General features: G+C 43.6%; 2 protein-coding genes across 2 annotated transcripts; one reads left to right on the top strand and one right to left on the bottom strand.

Moving 5' to 3' along the window:
- Positions 1 to 1,035: 1,035 nt before the first annotated feature.
- rps7 (ribosomal protein S7) lies at positions 1,036 to 6,634 on the bottom strand. Its single transcript, XM_079996740.1, has 7 exons — positions 6,593 to 6,634; positions 5,517 to 5,602; positions 5,309 to 5,380; positions 4,736 to 4,879; positions 3,232 to 3,296; positions 1,967 to 2,117; positions 1,036 to 1,147 (listed from the first exon to the last, which is right to left on the bottom strand). Exons 2-7 carry the CDS (start codon positions 5,589 to 5,591, stop codon positions 1,070 to 1,072), a joined length of 585 nt encoding a protein of 194 aa, XP_079852866.1. The 5' UTR covers positions 5,592 to 5,602; positions 6,593 to 6,634; the 3' UTR covers positions 1,036 to 1,069.
- Positions 6,635 to 6,711: 77 nt separating this feature from the next.
- rnaseh1 (ribonuclease H1) lies at positions 6,712 to 12,472 on the top strand. The gene is made up of 8 exons (XM_080020430.1): positions 6,712 to 6,939; positions 9,596 to 9,732; positions 10,315 to 10,530; positions 10,924 to 11,023; positions 11,103 to 11,157; positions 11,367 to 11,451; positions 11,842 to 11,966; positions 12,314 to 12,472. Exons 1-8 carry the CDS (start codon positions 6,788 to 6,790, stop codon positions 12,392 to 12,394), a joined length of 951 nt encoding a protein of 316 aa, XP_079876556.1. The 5' UTR covers positions 6,712 to 6,787; the 3' UTR covers positions 12,395 to 12,472.
- The last annotated feature ends 4,832 nt before the right edge of the window (positions 12,473 to 17,304 follow it).

Here is a 17,304-nt window from a genome sequence, read left to right on the forward strand (position 1 = left end):
AAGGACTCGAACCGAGGCTCCTGCATGTGGAGAACACCTATTTGATAGAGGTGGAGCGCGCCTCACACAGTCAAGCATCAGGACTCTAACCTGTGACAGCAGCACTTCCTGGCCACGACTGGACCCACCGGACCACAATCATGACTGTCGAATTGGGGCGCCTCTGAGACAGCCTTCGGTCACACCCCTTGACAGCGGGAGAGATGGAATTAAACCAGCCACCCATGTCTCATTTTGCCACCGGGTCCCTTCTCCTCCGCCCTGTTCCCCACATTCAAAATATGTCCTCTAGGGGTTGGCTTTTCAAAGACAACCGGGCATTGAATCAGAAGGCCGCTCTTCTCTTTGGACCACTAAGTCTCACCTCTTCAGCTGTCAACGTGAGAAAATAAAGGCTCGGCCTCATCCACCTGCAGCTCATAACAGGCCGAAGTAATAAATTAAAACTGGGCAAAAGTTGAAAATTAAAGTGGAATATGCATTAGAGCTAAGGATGACATGAAAACTGGCAATATTCAATAAAGACAAGAGAAGGGAAAGTGGTAAATATAAACCTGTTTCTCTTGTTGCGGAGGTTCTGGGGGCATGTCTGTTCCAGGTTTATTAGAAGAGGGATTTGGTCAGAAGGACGCAGCCATCCATGTTGGAACCCTCAGCCTCCAGGTTACTTGTAGCCACTTGCAGGGACTGAGGGTGGGCTGTGGCTATCAACTGGACCGCCTCAATTACATCCTGTTTAGACACCACCGCAGCAAGTACGCAGATAATGTGTACAATAAAAACTGAATGCTGCACTATCATTGTAAAATTGGCTTTATTTTTTTTTATTCTATTTTTTTAAATTGTAATGTTTTCATGAATTATTTCAAAATAAGATCACACATTAATGTTCTTGTTGGATCCTCCTGACTTCAGGCTATCTGATCTGACAGAACTTGCATCTCTGTAAACATGTTTATCCCTACAGTACTGCACCTGGCCGCCAGGGGGCACCACCACAGTGTTTTTTGAAAATGACCAATGACAAAGCAGCAGTAACGGTAAACAAATTTATTTTGTCATCTGCACATTAGAGCTGAAACTCCGGGAATTCAAAAATGACGTCTTTTCCAGTCAGCTTCTTGTAGACGCCGGAAAACGTCTCCACCTGAAACACACACATAGTCTTTATGGCTCCAACTGCATCATCTATGGAAGCATTTCTCCATCCAGTCAGAATCCAGGTGGGTTCAACAACAGTTATCAGTAAACCTCCATCTTCACATTTCAGGTCAACTTATTTTAATTTCCCACACCTAACTCCTAAAGAGGGACTGTGCACTGCATGGTTTGGCCCCCCAGTCACGGCCCCAGGGGACTCTGGGAGGATGTAGGAATATGCAGGACGCCCGTCCTCACCGGCCAAGGAGCCCGGGACGGAGCTGGCTGTCCAACGTGGTGGAACGGGACTGTACGTCAGAGCGAGGCTACGCTCCCATCAGCCACCGGGACAGAGCCGGCGAGGAACCTCACCGGGTGTCCAACGTCGGGGACGTTTGGTCTCAATTGTGTGCCCAGGAACCACAGGGCTCTGGAAATTGTTTTGTTCCTTGTACTGTTTTCCCACAGACTAAAAATCCACTTCACACTGAAGCGCGTCGGTGTCAGTTTCAGCCAAACGTTGGACACGACACTTTACTAGTCAGATAAAACACAAACATACAACCAAGATTCAGTCTCAGGATCCAATCTAAGATCAATATTTGTTATTGTTTAATTTTTAGATCTGGTTCGGTGTCTTGTCAGGGAGATGACTGGAGACCTGCTGGAACCCCTGGGGCCCCGGACCCCATGTTGAGAACCACTGGACTACAACTTAGTCTTGCCATAAAAAAAATGCCCTGAACCTACAGATTTTGGTCAAGGAGCAGAGAATGAAGCCTGTTTGTCACCAGGCCTAGCACCAGGGGGCGCTGTGTGCACTGACTTTATGTTCCACGTTGTTCTGCTGAGCCTTGTCCAGATGAACCTTGATGAGCCTGCTGGTGTCCATCTTCACTCGGATCCGTTTGCCCACAATCTCGCTGGGGAACACCAGGTCCTCCAAGATGGCGTCGTGCACGGAGGTCAGGGTGCGGCTGAGGATGAGACCATCATTACAGCAACAGACCACTCAGCTCACAAGGTTAAGGAGACGGTTCGGATACGGTCAGGTTGGCTGGAATCAGAGCCGAGCGATGCCATCGCTACTGAGTTCAGCCAAGATGGAGCTGTGCGTTTACATCTTCAGAAACAAAACACTTGACATGACATTGCATAAATATTTGACTGAGAGAAGCTCACATCAAAAGCAACTTCCTGTCTGGTAATCAAAACAGGAAGTGACATTGGTCATTGTGGCTTTACATCCTTTCTTTAGCCCTCCGAGGGGCTGCGGATTGAACATCCATGTTCAGGACACGGCACGTTCGCAACCGGTTGAAGGACTAGATGTTTGGAACAATGGTTTCCCCACGAGCAACCGCTATTTCTGAGGCGCGCAGCTACTGGCAACTACCACTTGACATTTACTGTCTGCAAATAACTCAATGAAACGGCCAGCATTAGCGTTAGGATCTAAACCCCAAAGTTCATCACATCAAGTTATCAGCCAGTTCCACCATTGGGGCCAAGATGAAGGTGGAACAATGTACAAGGTGGAGCTGAGGGTGGAGCTCTGACACCGGATGTGGTTCTGGTAATATAGTTACATGTCGTCATAAGGGGCATCACGGTAAGTTGTTTTCTCAACTTCATAGACTGTTCTAATCAGTGCTCATGACGTTCACGTTAATGATCTGTTCGGCAATGTCTGTCACATGAACCATCTTATCCCAAAACATCGCCCAGTCGACACAGACCTTTATCAAAGTACATGATGTTTGATCTGGTCCACGTTGTCCAGCCGTACTGTCACATCAGCAGGTCATTACTTTAACACAGCTCTGTTTGTGCACTGCATGGTTTGGCCCCCCAGTCACGGCCCCAGGGGACTCTGGGAGGATGTAGGAATATGCAGGACGCCCGTCCTCACCGGCCCAGGAGCCGGGGACGGAGCTGGCTGTCCAACGTGGTGGAACGGGACTGTACGTCAGAGCGAGGCTACGCTCCCATCAGCCACCGGGACAGAGCCGGCGAGGTGCCGGGTGTCCAACGTCGGGTTAACATGTTGAAACCTCCGAGCCCCCGGCGGGCCAGAGGACTTTGACTCACCTTCTGGGGCGTTTCTGCTTGTTCTTAATGCGGCTTTTCCTGGTTGGTTTGGGCAGAATTCTCCTCTGAAAAGTACATTAAGAATTACTAGAAACAAAACACTCCCCACAGGCACCAACAAGTATTGAGTCATGACAAACCAACAGAAACCGTTGAAGAGGTTTACGAGGAACGCCTTGAGCTTCAAACAGGGTTCCCCACTCATCTTCACATGCGCTCATGAAATGCTGCACTGTTTATACTGGTCTGGACAGATCTCCCTGACTCCATGTCAGCTCTGTTGCACCACCCGACACCTACACTTTGAAAAGTCTGACCGCAAACGTTAGCCAAAATATGTGAGCTGAACGGTTTGGCATTTGAATCAGGTTTAAATAGTCATTCTCAAATTGTTAGTGGACAACGTAAATGGTTAAAGGTGAAGCTGTATTACACAAGTCCAGGTTCTCGGGATGTGGGAACCCTGATGGAAGCACTGACACCCTGAGGTAAACACCCTGCAGGGTTTAGAATAATGCAGCACAAGGAATTTCATATCTGCTTCTGAACCTGAAACCAGAGTGTAACTGAGGGCCATTACAGCGAACATTACTATGATATAAACAACGACAGAAAAAAACAGGTTTTATGATAAAACTATTGGGTTGATAAAACAACTTTTTGACTACAACATCGTAAATCAATATCTTGATCTCAGCGACACTCAGACTAAACAACTCTGAGGTCACAAACTCCTAAAGAGGGACTGTGCACTGCATGGTTTGGCCCCCCAGTCACGGCCCCAGGGGACTCTGGGAGGATGTAGGAATATGCAGGACGCCCATCCTCACCGGCCCGGGAGCCGGGGACGGAGCTGGCTGTCCAACGTGGTGGAACGGGACTGTACGTCAGAGCGAGGCTACGCTCCCATCAGCCACCGGGACAGAGCCGGCGAGGTGCCGGGTGTCCAACGTCGGGTTAACAACATGATGACATCGTCTCTTTACCGCATGTTGAGAACCACGGTTGTATTTGGATTAACGGATTCCAAATTTTAATATGATAACACACCAGAACCGGGTATTATCAGAATCAGTTTATTTGTCAAAGTACATTTTCTTATACAAGGAATTTGTCTCGTAAGGATCTGTGCGTCGCCAATATTAAAGTATATTACGAAACAGTCAACTAATGTTCATTTTTTGTGTTTAATAAAAAAAGTGTTTAAAAGGAAGAAACTTTAAAAAGAAATCAATGACGTATGAAATTTTGAAATAAATTCACCAACTCACTCCAAGGGAAATTCCTTGTGTGTAAAAATGACCAAGAATGAATACACCTGATTCTGAAATTAATTAACAGAGCATCAACTTCCACGCAAGAGAAGATGTGAAGTTAAAATGAATCCACAAAACGTGAACTTAAAACAGACGGAGGAGATCTCCAGCTGCTCGACAACCTGCGTTACGTCATTCTAGTGTTGAAGACTGCTTCATTGTGGATCCAGTTCACGCTCCTTCCTCACCTGAGCGATGAAGACCACGTGCTTGCCGCTGAACTTCTTTTCCAGCTCTCTGACGAGCCGGACCTGGATCTTCTGGAAGGACTTGAGCTGAGGAACTGGAACGAAGATGATGATGGCTTTCCTGCTGCCGCCAACATCGATCTCCTGAAGAAGAAAAACATTTAATAAAACTGTCAGGTGCACCAAGGAAAATCTGCCGCTCTGCTCCACATGAGGAGGAAGGACTGTGCACTGCATGGTTTGGCCCCCCAGTCACGGCCCCAGGGGACTCTGGGAGGATGTAGGAATATGCAGGACGCCCGTCCTCACCGGCCCGGGAGCCGGGGACGGAGCTGGCTGTCCAACGTGGTGGAACGGGACTGTACGTCAGAGCGAGGCTACGCTCCCATCAGCCACCGGGACAGAGCCGGCGAGGAACCTCACCGGGTGTCCAACGTCGGATTAACATGTTGAAACCTCCGGGCTCCCGGCGGGCCAGAGGTAGAATCACTTAAGAGTTCATTCACAAATTTATACAGAATTGTACACTAAAATAAACAGTTAACTGCCGTGAAGTCAGCCGTGTGTTGGTACCTTTGCTGCAGTGATGTTCAGCTCCCTCAGCTGGGCCTTCAGGTCAGAGTTCATCTCCAGCTCGAGCAGAGCCTGGAAGGGGACCACACGTTCAGCGTTACGCGGTCAGAACCGAGTCTTTGACATGCCAGTAACCATGGGATAAGCAACATGTCTTAACACCACCCGGACCTCCACCCAGCAGCCCCGCAGAGCTTTAGATAGTTACCTGGGAGATTCCAGACTCAAACTCATCCGGCTTTTCGCCATTAGGCTTCACTATCTTAGCACTTGTGCTGAACATGGCCGTTGTCTCTGCCAAGGAAACGGGACGGAAAAACACTTCAAATACACAGAAAAGCACTTCAAAAACACAAAGAACATCACATGGTCCTGCAGCACCGGTCAGTTTCCTTTTAGGTTAATACTTATGAGAATAATGTTATTCTCCCTTGTAAGTCGCTTTGGATAAAAGCGTCTGCTAAATGACTAAATGTAATGTAATGTACTTATTCTACTAACAAACTATTACGGATACAAAGGTAGCAGTAGCCCAGGAGGTGGCGTGGGTCGTCAAGCAATCTGAAGGTTGCTGCTTCGATCCCCGGCTCCCCCTGAGAGCGTGCTGTAGTGTCCTTGAGCAAGGCAACTAACTGGTCCTGATAGCTGTGTCCATCGGTGTAGGAGTAATTGTAATGTTTTGGACAAAGGCATCTCATCGGTGTAATAAAGGCATTATACCAAAAGCTTAACCCGATAGAATAAACGGATTAACCTAAAAAAAGATATATCAAATAGAAAAATAGGCTTTATATTATACATACATATACATAGATAGATAACATTTAAAATCGGACAAAAAGCCTCTGCAACCGCTCACACTGCTAGCAGTTAGCGGTGCAGGTTGGCTTGACTATACAGTAGCATCTGCCCATAGAACCAGCGGTTTAATAAGAACAGTTTTCCGGGACGCAGGGAACACGTTGACGGCTTCAAATCGAATTTAATATCGAATCTAGGATCCGCCGGGTGGAGCCGGGGAGACCCGGGGGGGACCCAGCTAAACCCTGCGTGGAGCGGGGAGCGGGCAGCGGGGCCTCCGGCAGCCCGCTCACAGAACGCTCACCTAGGCTCCGTTACTACGCTCTACCCCCACAAACCAAGCCGCCATCCGCCGCCGCAGAGCGGACAATCTAACGCATCCGAGTGTTAGGACGCGGTACGAGGCACTCATTCAAAGTCAAAGGGGGAAATGGTGCCATTATAGGTCGGAATGTGGATCCCGGGCGGAAAAGTCAAACCAACCTGTGTCAGCGACGGCCAGGGAAGAGAACGAAACATCGCGAGAGTTGCATTAATGCACGCGAGGGACCATGGGAACCCGGAAGGGACCCGGACGTGACGTCAGTGTTGTGCGGGGCGGCGACACCTGCGAGATGTTCTTCCACAAACAACCTCCATGCGACGCCATGGACGCGTTCCGTTGACGTTTGATTCTAAATGTGTCGTGTCGCTGTTGTGTTTATGTTCAGGTTATCCAGCGTGTACCGAACCGCGTACCGAACAGTGTGCACCGCAGTGGGGGACGAGATGAAGGGGAAGTTCTACTACGCAGTGAGGAGAGGAACCACCCCGGGAGTGTACCCTTCATGGTAGGAGGAGGAATGTTTATTTGCTGTATCTAAACTAATACTAATTCACTGTATCAATACTCAAACTAATACCAATTCACTGTATCAATACCTAAACTAATACTAATTCACTGTATCAATACCTAAACTAATACCAATTCACTGTATCAATACTCAAACTAATACCAATTCACTGTATCAATACTCAAACTAATACCAATTCACTGTATCAATACCTAAACTAATACTAATTCACTGTATCAATACCCAAACTAATACCAATTCACTGTATCAATACCTAAACTAATACCAATTCACTGTATCAATACCTAAACTAATTCCAATTCACTGTATCAATACCTAAACTAATACTAATTCACTGTATCAATACCTAAACTAATACCAATTCACTGTATCAATACTCAAACTAATACCAATTCACTGTATCAATACCTAAACTAATACTAATTCACTGTATCAATACCTAAACTAATACGAATTCACTGTATCAATACCCAAACTAATACGAATTCACTGTATCAATACCTAAACTAATACCAATTCACTGTATCAATACCCAAACTAATACAAATTCACTGTATCAATACCCAAACTAATACGAATTCACTGTATCAATACCCAAACTAATACAAATTCACTGTATCAATACCCAAACTAATACAAATTCACTGTATCAATACCTAAACTAATACTAATTCACTGTATCAATACCCAAACTAATACGAATTCACTGTATCAATACCTAAACTAATACCAATTCACTGTATCAATACCTAAACTAATACTAATTCACTGTATCAATACCCAAACTAATACAAATTCACTGTATCAATACCTAAACTAATACCAATTCACTGTATCAATACCTAAACTAATACTAATTCACTGTATCAATACCCAAACTAATACAAATTCACTGTATCAATACCTAAACTAATACAAATTCACTGTATCAATACCTAAACTAATACCAATTCACTGTATCAATACCTAAACTAATACTAATTCACTCTATCAATACCCAAACTAATACAAATTCACTGTATCAATACCCAAACTAATACAAATTCACTGTATCAATACCCAAACTAATACTAATTCACTGTATCAATACCCAAACTAATACAAATTCACTGTATCAATACCTAAACTAATACCAATTCACTGTATCAATACCTAAACTAATACTAATTCACTCTATCAATACCCAAACTAATACCAATTCACTCTATCAATACCCAAACTAATACCAATTCACTGTATCAATACCTAAACTAATACTAATTCACTCTATCAATACCCAAACTAATACAAATTCACTGTATCAATACCCAAACTAATACAAATTCACTGTATCAATACCCAAACTAATACTAATTCACTGTATCAATACCCAAACTAATACAAATTCACTGTATCAATACCTAAACTAATACCAATTCACTGTATCAATACCTAAACTAATACTAATTCACTCTATCAATACCCAAACTAATACCAATTCACTCTATCAATACCCAAACTAATACCAATTCACTCTATCAATACCCAAACTAATACTAATTCACTGTATCAATACCTAAACTAATACTAATTCACTCTATCAATACCCAAACTAATACCAATTCACTCTATCAATACCCAAACTAATACTAATTCACTCTATCAATACCCAAACTAATACTAATTCACTCTATCAATACCTAAACTAATACTAATTCACTCTATCAATACTCAAACTCATACCAATTCATTGTATCAATACCCAAACTAATACCAATTCACTCTATCAATACCCAAACTAAAACCAATTCACTGTATCAATACCTAAACAAATACTCATTCACTGTATCAATACCCAAAATAATACTAATTCACTCTATCAATACCTAAACTAATACTAATTCACTCTTATCAATACCCAAACTGATACTAATTCACTGTATCAATACCCAAACTAATACTAATTCACTGTATCAATACCCAAAATGATACAAATTCACTGTATCAATCCCCAAACAAATACTCATTCACTGTATCAATCCCCAAACAAATACTCATTCACTGTATCAATACCCAAACTAATACTAATTCACTGTATCAATACCCAAAATGATACAAATTCACTGTATCAATACCTAAACTAATACCAATTCACTGTATCAATACCTAAACTAATACTAATTCACTGTATCAATACCCAAACTAATACAAATTCACTGTATCAATACCTAAACTAATACTAATTCACTGTATCAATACCCAAACTAATACAAATTCACTGTATCAATACCTAAACTAATACCAATTCACTGTATCAATACCTAAACTAATACTAATTCACTCTATCAATACCCAAACTAATACCAATTCACTCTATCAATACCCAAACTAATACTAATTCACTCTTATCAATACCCAAACTAATACTAATTCACTGTATCAATACCCAAAATGATACAAATTCACTGTATCAATCCCCAAACAAACACTCATTCACTGTATCAATACCCAAACTAATACTAATTCACTCTTATCAATACCCAAACTAATACTAATTCACTGTATCAATACCCAAAATGATACAAATTCACTGTATCAATACCTAAACTAGAACTCCTCCTCTTCCTCCTCAACTTCTTCTTCTTTGATCCAGGGATGAGTGCAAACAGCATGTGGACAAGTTCACCAACGCCAGCTTCAAGAAGTTTGCGTCGGAGAAAGACGCCTGGGCGTTTGTCCGAGGAGTCACCCAAATGCCGGCTCCGCCCCCGGCTCCGCCCCTGGCTGCCGGTAACGCACCTTGTTTTCTTACCCGGATGAACCATCACTCTCTTCATCAAAGCCAGAAATGTTTCAGTTTTACTAAACCCCCCGACTGCGCTCTGTTTTTCAACCTCATGCCCTCACACGACAGCGGCCCAGTTGCCCAGCGCAACCACGTTTGGGCCATTGGCAACCGTCTGGTTGCCCGGTTGTCCCCTTCTCAAGAAAAGTTTTTTTTTGGCAAAGTACGTTTTCATATACCAGGAATTTGTCATGGAGAGGATTGGCGCGTTGCTGTCCAGACTTTTGGAAGAAAAATACTAAAATAGCCAAATAAAAAATTTAAATATGTAATGTAAAAGAATATAAAGCACAATATACCTCTGTGTGTTTAGAGACTTCCTGGAGCGTTGATTTACTCTGAGAATATTGGAAGATACATTATAATTATAATGACATCGATCATTAGCACACAATCATACAATGAATAAAATCCGGCAACCAACAGCCAGCCTGGTTGCCACGGCGACCACTTGTACAAGTGTCCTGTCAAATGGGGATTTTTGTTCCTTGCGACTGCACCGAGTGATCGACATCATCACCTTTTAGAACCTGCAGCCGCTCTGCTCCCCAGACGGGGCCCGGAGCCTCTGTACTACATCCCCCTGGGGCACAAGAGGAGCCGCTCCGACGCCCGGGCGGGGTCTGACGCCTGGGCTGGGTCTGACATCGAGGCGGGGTCCGCCACCAAGAGAGTGAGGACAATCGAGGACAGCGAGACCCCGAAGGCCCCCACGGAAACCAGCGACGGATTCACGTACATGGGTGAGGAGCTTTACTGCTGCTCTTACTCTGACTGAGTTCTGGAGCCACTCAATCATCTTCAGGTGGAATTGATGTGGTCAGAGTTTGAACACCAACATTTTGTCTGATTGAATTTTTATTCAATTTCAAATGTATTTAGCTCTAATGGAGTCAAATGGTTTGGCCTCAGAGTCATGTTTCTGAACTAAAATCCTGAAACTACACTGAATGTGAGACTCACCTGGAGAGAGAAATCCTTCAAGATCTCATTCCCTGGAATTTATACAAGGTTCAATGGAAACCAAGAATACAATGAAAAGATTTGGGACAGTGTGCTGTTCCCGCCCCGTTCCCCTGTTCTTCCTCCACTGTTCCTCTGCTAATCTCTTCTAATGTTCCTGTGCTGGCCCCTAGGGGACGCTGTGGTGGTCTACACCGACGGCTGCTGCACCGCTAACGGGCAGCACGGAGCCCGAGCTGGAATCGGAGTCTACTGGGGACCAGACCACCCACTGTGAGTCCCCTGAGGGCCCACCCCCCTCTGTACACACTCTGATCACTATTGATCCCTGTGCTCCCTCCTGTTTCTTTAGGAACGTTGCAGACCGTCTGTCAGGGCGACAGACCAACCAGAGAGCAGAGATACTGGTACTGGACTTAGTATTCAAATCTTAGATCCCATGTTATTTAAATGTAAAATATGATCCCAATGTGTAATATTAACACCTCTTATTGTAATGAATATCAACTCATTTCTTCTGATGATGCCCCAAAACCAGTGGAAAACAATGAAGGTTGTTGAAGACTGTCTCTCCTTCTGTCTGTCCTCCTGTCTGTCTCTCCACTCGTCACCGCAGGCGGCCTGCAGGGCTCTAGAACAGGCCATAGAGAAGAACATCAAGAAGTTGGTTCTCTACACAGACAGCAAGTTCACCATTAACGGTACAAGTCTGAGATAATGACATCATAACGTCTTGCTCTCCGTTATAACACACCACTCACTCAATAAAATAACACATTTGATTATTCACTGTAATAACTATGCTTTCATATAATAATATACTATTTCCCGTTTAACTGGATGAGTCTTCCATTGTAGTTCCTATGTAGTGCCATCAGATGGTGCCACTAGTTATCATTTGCATGTAGCAGTGAACCCAGGAGGAGAAGTGGTTGCCGTGACAACGGTCGTTATTCACAGACAGGGGTTATCATTCAGGAATAAGTGAGCGCTGGTTGATCTACTGAACAATCATAATGCAGGGCTCCGCAGAGCAGAGGGATGGTGTATAGAGTCTAAGCCTAATCTGTGGGTGGTGCTGTGGGGTCCAGGTGTGACCAGCTGGGTGAAGACCTGGAAGACCAACGGGTGGAAGCTGAAGTCTGGAGGACCGATCATCAACAAAGAAGACTTCATGAAGCTGGATGCTCTGAACTCTGAGCTGGAGGTCGTCTGGGTACCAGATATTATTATTATTATTATTATTATTATTATTATTATTATTGTTATTGTTATTATTACTATTATTATTGTTACTGTAATTATTATTATTATTGTTACTGTAATAATAATAATTATTATTATTGTTACTGTAATAATAATAATTACTATTATTATTACTGTTGTTCCTGTTCTTGTTATTATTGCGATTGTTGTTATTATTTTGACACAGCCTTTATTTAGCACTACACCTGTGGATATATACTTCCATATACTATTATGATGATGAGATATTAGCAGAAATAATCATGGTCCTGGTGTCTTCCTCCTCTTCCTCCTTCTCCTCCTCTTCCTCTCCTCCAGCTCCACATCCCAGGTCATGCAGGCTACACTGGTAATGAGCAGGCTGACCGCCTGTCCAGACAGGGAGCAGCGAAGGTATGAAGCGGCGTCGCCATGGAGATGTAGCGTGTGTCATCTCTTTCTGTTCTTCTTCTGTTAATAAAGTTTGTTTCTCCTGGATCACATGGTAGCATTATTATTATCATTGTTATTATTATCATTGTTATTATTATTATTATTATTATTATTTCCCCCCTGGTCTCCAGGATCTTTTAATACATGTTGGGACTGTTGGCTTTCAGAAACCTTCAACCTGTGGTGTAGTTGTGGGCGTAGCCAGCAGGGGCAGCTCCACCCATGCTGCTGTTGGAGCTGCTTCATAGTTCAGAGTGGTGTCACTTTCCACTTTAGCAACTATTTCTAAATGTTTGATTGACGCGTACACATGCTGCGCTCCCGGTCAGCTCCCCCTTCTGTACCTATACCCTCAGCGGCCACTTTACTAGGTACACCTTGCTACTACTGGGTTGGATCCCTTTGCCTTCAGAACGGCCTTCATTGTTGGTGCATAGATTGAATAAGGTGGTGTAAACATTCCTCAGAGGTTAAGCTCCAAATTGACTTGACTGCATCACACAGTTGCTGCAGATTTGTGGGCTGCACATCCATGATGCCAAGCTCCCGTTGCACCACCTCCCAAAGCTGCTCTACTGGATTGACATGTGGTGAGGGTGGAGGCCATTGGAGAACAGTCAACTCATCGTCATGTTGAAGAAACCACTTTGAGATGCTTTGAGCTTTGTGACGTGCTGCATTTTCCTGCTGGAAGTAGCATCACAAGATGCTGCCCTGTGCTCATTATGGGATGGACATGCTCAGCAGCAACACTCAGGTACGCTGTGGCCTTTAAACCATGCTCAGCTGGTACTAAGGGCCCAAGGTGTGCCAAGACAATATCCCCCGCACCATTACACCACCAGCACCAGCAGCCTGAACCCTTGACAGCAGGCAGGATGGAGCCATGCTTTCATGTTGTTTACACCACATTCTGCTCCGACCATGTGACGGTGGCAGCTGAAATGGAGACTCATCAGACCAGGCAACGTGTTTACAATCTTCTATTCCTCCTTTGTTGGTGCCTGAGTTTCCTGTTGTGAGCTGACAGGAGCAGCACCCGGTGTGGTCTTCTGCTGCTGTAGCTCATCTGCTTCAAGGTTCCACGTGTTGTGCCTTCACAGATGCTGTTCTGCAAACCTTGGTTGTAAGCAGTGCTTATTTGAGTGACTGTTTCCTTTCTATCGTCTGGAACCAGTCTGCCGGTTCTCCTCTGACCTCTGACCTCAATGAGGCATTTTCGTCCACACAACCGCCGCTCACTGGATGTTTTCTCTTTTTGGGACCGTTCTCTGTAAACCCCAGAGATGGTTGTGCGTGAAAGTCCCAGTAGGTCAGCAGTTTCTGAAATACTCAGACCAGCCCGTCTGGCACCAACAACCGTGCCACGTTCAAAATCACTTAAATCCCCTTTCTTCCCCGTTCTGATGCTGGGTTTGAACTTCAGCAAGTCATCCTCACCATGTCTACATGCCTCCATGCAATGAGCTGCTGCAATGTGATTGGCTGACGAGCTATTTGTGTTAACAAGCAATTGAACAGGTGTACCTGATAAAGTGGCTGGTGAGTGTATATCCTGCAGCTCTGTTCTTGATGTAATAATGTGGTTTGATTTAGTTTTGATATCGGTCCAAATATGCACTTTTTAAAATAAACAATAATAATCATTTGAGCTTGTCAGGAGTTTGACATTACATTACATTACATTACATTTCACTGCATATATGTATGGAAGTATGTATATGTATGTGACAAATAAAAATCTTGAATCTTGACGTGTTTACGTTGAAACGACAGTGTTCCGTGTCACGGTGTCTTAACTGATATACAAGCACACTCCTGGAGACACTGACTGCGGTGCCCTTTGGGTGGAGGTCATCCGCACAACCCTCTGCCTCCACCCTCCAGCTCCATCACCCTCCTCCACCTCTGCAGGTTGCCTAGCAACAGCATCACCATGGCAGCGCAGAGGCTCCTCACCATCACCACCATGTTGGAATAGGAGACACAATGACCCTCCTCCTCCACCTGGATGCTGAAGCTCCTCCCCCTCCTCCACCTAGATGCTGAAGCTCCTCCCCATCCTCCTCCTGGATGTTGAATCTCCTCCCTCTCCTCCACCTGGATGCTGAGGCTCCTCCTCCTCCATCTAGATGCCTCCGCCTCCACCTCCACTGCGCTTTCCATTTCAGAAAGATCTTCGGCCCTTCCCTACTTCCTCCTTTTCTCCTTCTCTCTTTCCTCCCTCGTCTTCTCTCCTTCCTCCTTCTCTCCTTCCCTCCTTCCTCCATCTTGTCTTCCTTCTTCTCTCCTTCCTCCATCTCGTCTTCCTCCTTCTCTCCTTCCTCCATCTTGTCTTCCTCCATCTCTCCTTCCTCCATCTTGTCTTCCTCCTTCTCTCCTTCCTCCATCTTGTCTTCCTCCTTCCTCCATCTCTCCCTCCTCCATCTTGTCTTCCTCCTTCTCTTCCTCCTTGTCTTCCTCCTTCTCTCCTTCCTCCTTCCGCCCTCTTATGTATGGACAGACAGTTTGTATGGACAGACAGAGTTTGATGCCGATAGTTTCTTTTGGTCCTCGGCTCTGAAAGCCCTTGCCTCAGGCAGTGGAGGTCAAAGGTCAGAGGTCACCTCCGCCATGGATTGGTTAGTGTGTGCCTGCTTGCCTGCTTAGCTGCCTGCTTGCCTGCCCATCTGCCTGCCTGCTTGCCTGCTTGCCTGCCTGCCTGCCTGCCTGCTTGCCTGCTTGCCTGCCTGCCTGCCTGCCTGCTTGCCTGCCTGCCTGCTTGCTTGCTTTCCTGCTTGCCTGCCTGCTTTCCTGCTTGCCTGCCTGCCTGCCTGCCTGCTTTCCTGCCTGCCTGCTTTCCTGCCTGCCTGCTTGCCTGCCTGCCTGCCTGCTTTCCTGCCCGCCTGCCTGCCTGCCTGCGTGCGTGTGCGTGTGCATGCTGCAGGGCAGAAGCTGCAAACAAAGTGAACAAACCCTGAAATTTGAAACATCCAGACCACGCACACAACCCTCCAATGTCAGTTCCTTGCTCTGGGGTATAGATGGAATAGATCTATTCCATATATGTATACACAGTATATATACAATATACAGTATTATACACACACACACACACACACACACACAACAGTTTGAACCACACACAAACAGTAGTTTGCATGTTGTGGGGCTGGTTGAATGCGGCCCACTGCTCCTGGCTGCTCCCCGGAGGAAGAACAAGCAGGAAGTGTTAAAGTACAGAAACCATTTCACCAGCACCATCGTGTGTGTGTGTGTGTGTGTGTGTGTGTGTGTGTGTGTGTGTGTGTGTGTGTGTGTGTGTGTGTGTGTGTGTGTTGTAGTGGTGTGCTGTGTGAAGATTAAAGAATCTTCTTCTCACACAACAGCTGCATTCACATGGTGCGAGCTGCACGGTGTAGACTCCATCACTCTGGCGGGCGGCGCAGCAGTCACGTAGCGACGCACGCAGAGTATAAATATATTATATTATATATTATTATTTTTATTATATATATACTGTTATATGTATATATATATACACTGTTATATATTATTATATATATTGTAATATATTATTATTATTATTATTATTATAGTGTTATATATTATTTTATATATATATAGTTCTATTTTATTATTATTATATATTTATAGTGTTATATAAGTAAGACACTTTCTAATGTCATCATATTATTTACTATTAAAGAGATTTACAGTAAGACGCTTTATGATGTCATATTTACTATAAATGATATTTACAGTTAGACACTTATAACATCATCATATTATTTACTATAAATTATATTTACAGGAAGAAGCTTTACAATGTCATCATATTATTTACTATAAATTATATTCACAAGACGCTTTATGATGTCATTATATTATTTACTATAAATGATAGTCACAGTTAGACACTTTATGACATCATATTATTTATTATAAATGTACAGATTGTGATTGAGAATGTCCAGTTGGATGGTGTCCAGTGTGCAGTGTGGACTCGGTCATTCTGCGGTCATTCTGTAGTGTTTAGACGTTACCAAACAAGGGATTTTGTGTATATTTAACCAGCTTCTTACCTGGTTGATGTCACTAGATCTGTTAGATTGATATTTTAAATCCCTGCTCCACATTTTACTGAAAAATACAATAATAAATAATCCTTAAAAACTTGTACCTGCATCCCTCGAAAACGCTGAAATATGTGACTGAGTGATGCGTTCAAAATCCAGCGAGGTGTTGGAAAAATAGAAGCTGTGTAATGGTAATGACTCACAGAAATTCGACAATGTTTTTGCTATTTCATGGAAATGTAACTTATTAAAAATGTATCCAAGTAAAAAGCTGAACTCAACTATACAATCAATTATGTAAATTAGACTGTTATCGTAGATCAACGTGAATAAGTCAACCCATAAAATAAATATATATATATATATTTTTTTTTAAATAAGTGTCATGTATAAACAATTTACTACACCTTATCTTAACAAAGTTGAAAAGGCAGAAAGTGTGATATTCCATAAATGTTGTCTGCATTACAATATAGACAAGTCATCTATTAAACAGAATTTTACAATTGTACATTATTAACAGAAAAACTATAATTAACTAGTAATTACAAATAACATGTATTTATATTTTTCAAATCGACTTTATTTATTTTTATTGTTATGAAAAGTTATTACAAAAGTATTTTTTGTTATTCTTACAGATGCCAAAAAATAGCCCAAGTCTAAGAAAATAAAGAAGCCATTGTCCAAAAATCCAGTTATCATGCTCTGTCACAATATTAATGAAAAAATACTATGGACATTATTCCACCACGTTGAGTAAATTTTGATGCATTTCACGAAAAACAAATAAACTGGAACATCTTGCCTGTAGCTAAA

Source organism: Zeus faber (assembly GCF_960531495.2).
Source record: "Zeus faber genome assembly, chromosome: 2".
Classification (NCBI taxonomy): domain Eukaryota; kingdom Metazoa; phylum Chordata; class Actinopteri; order Zeiformes; family Zeidae; genus Zeus; species Zeus faber.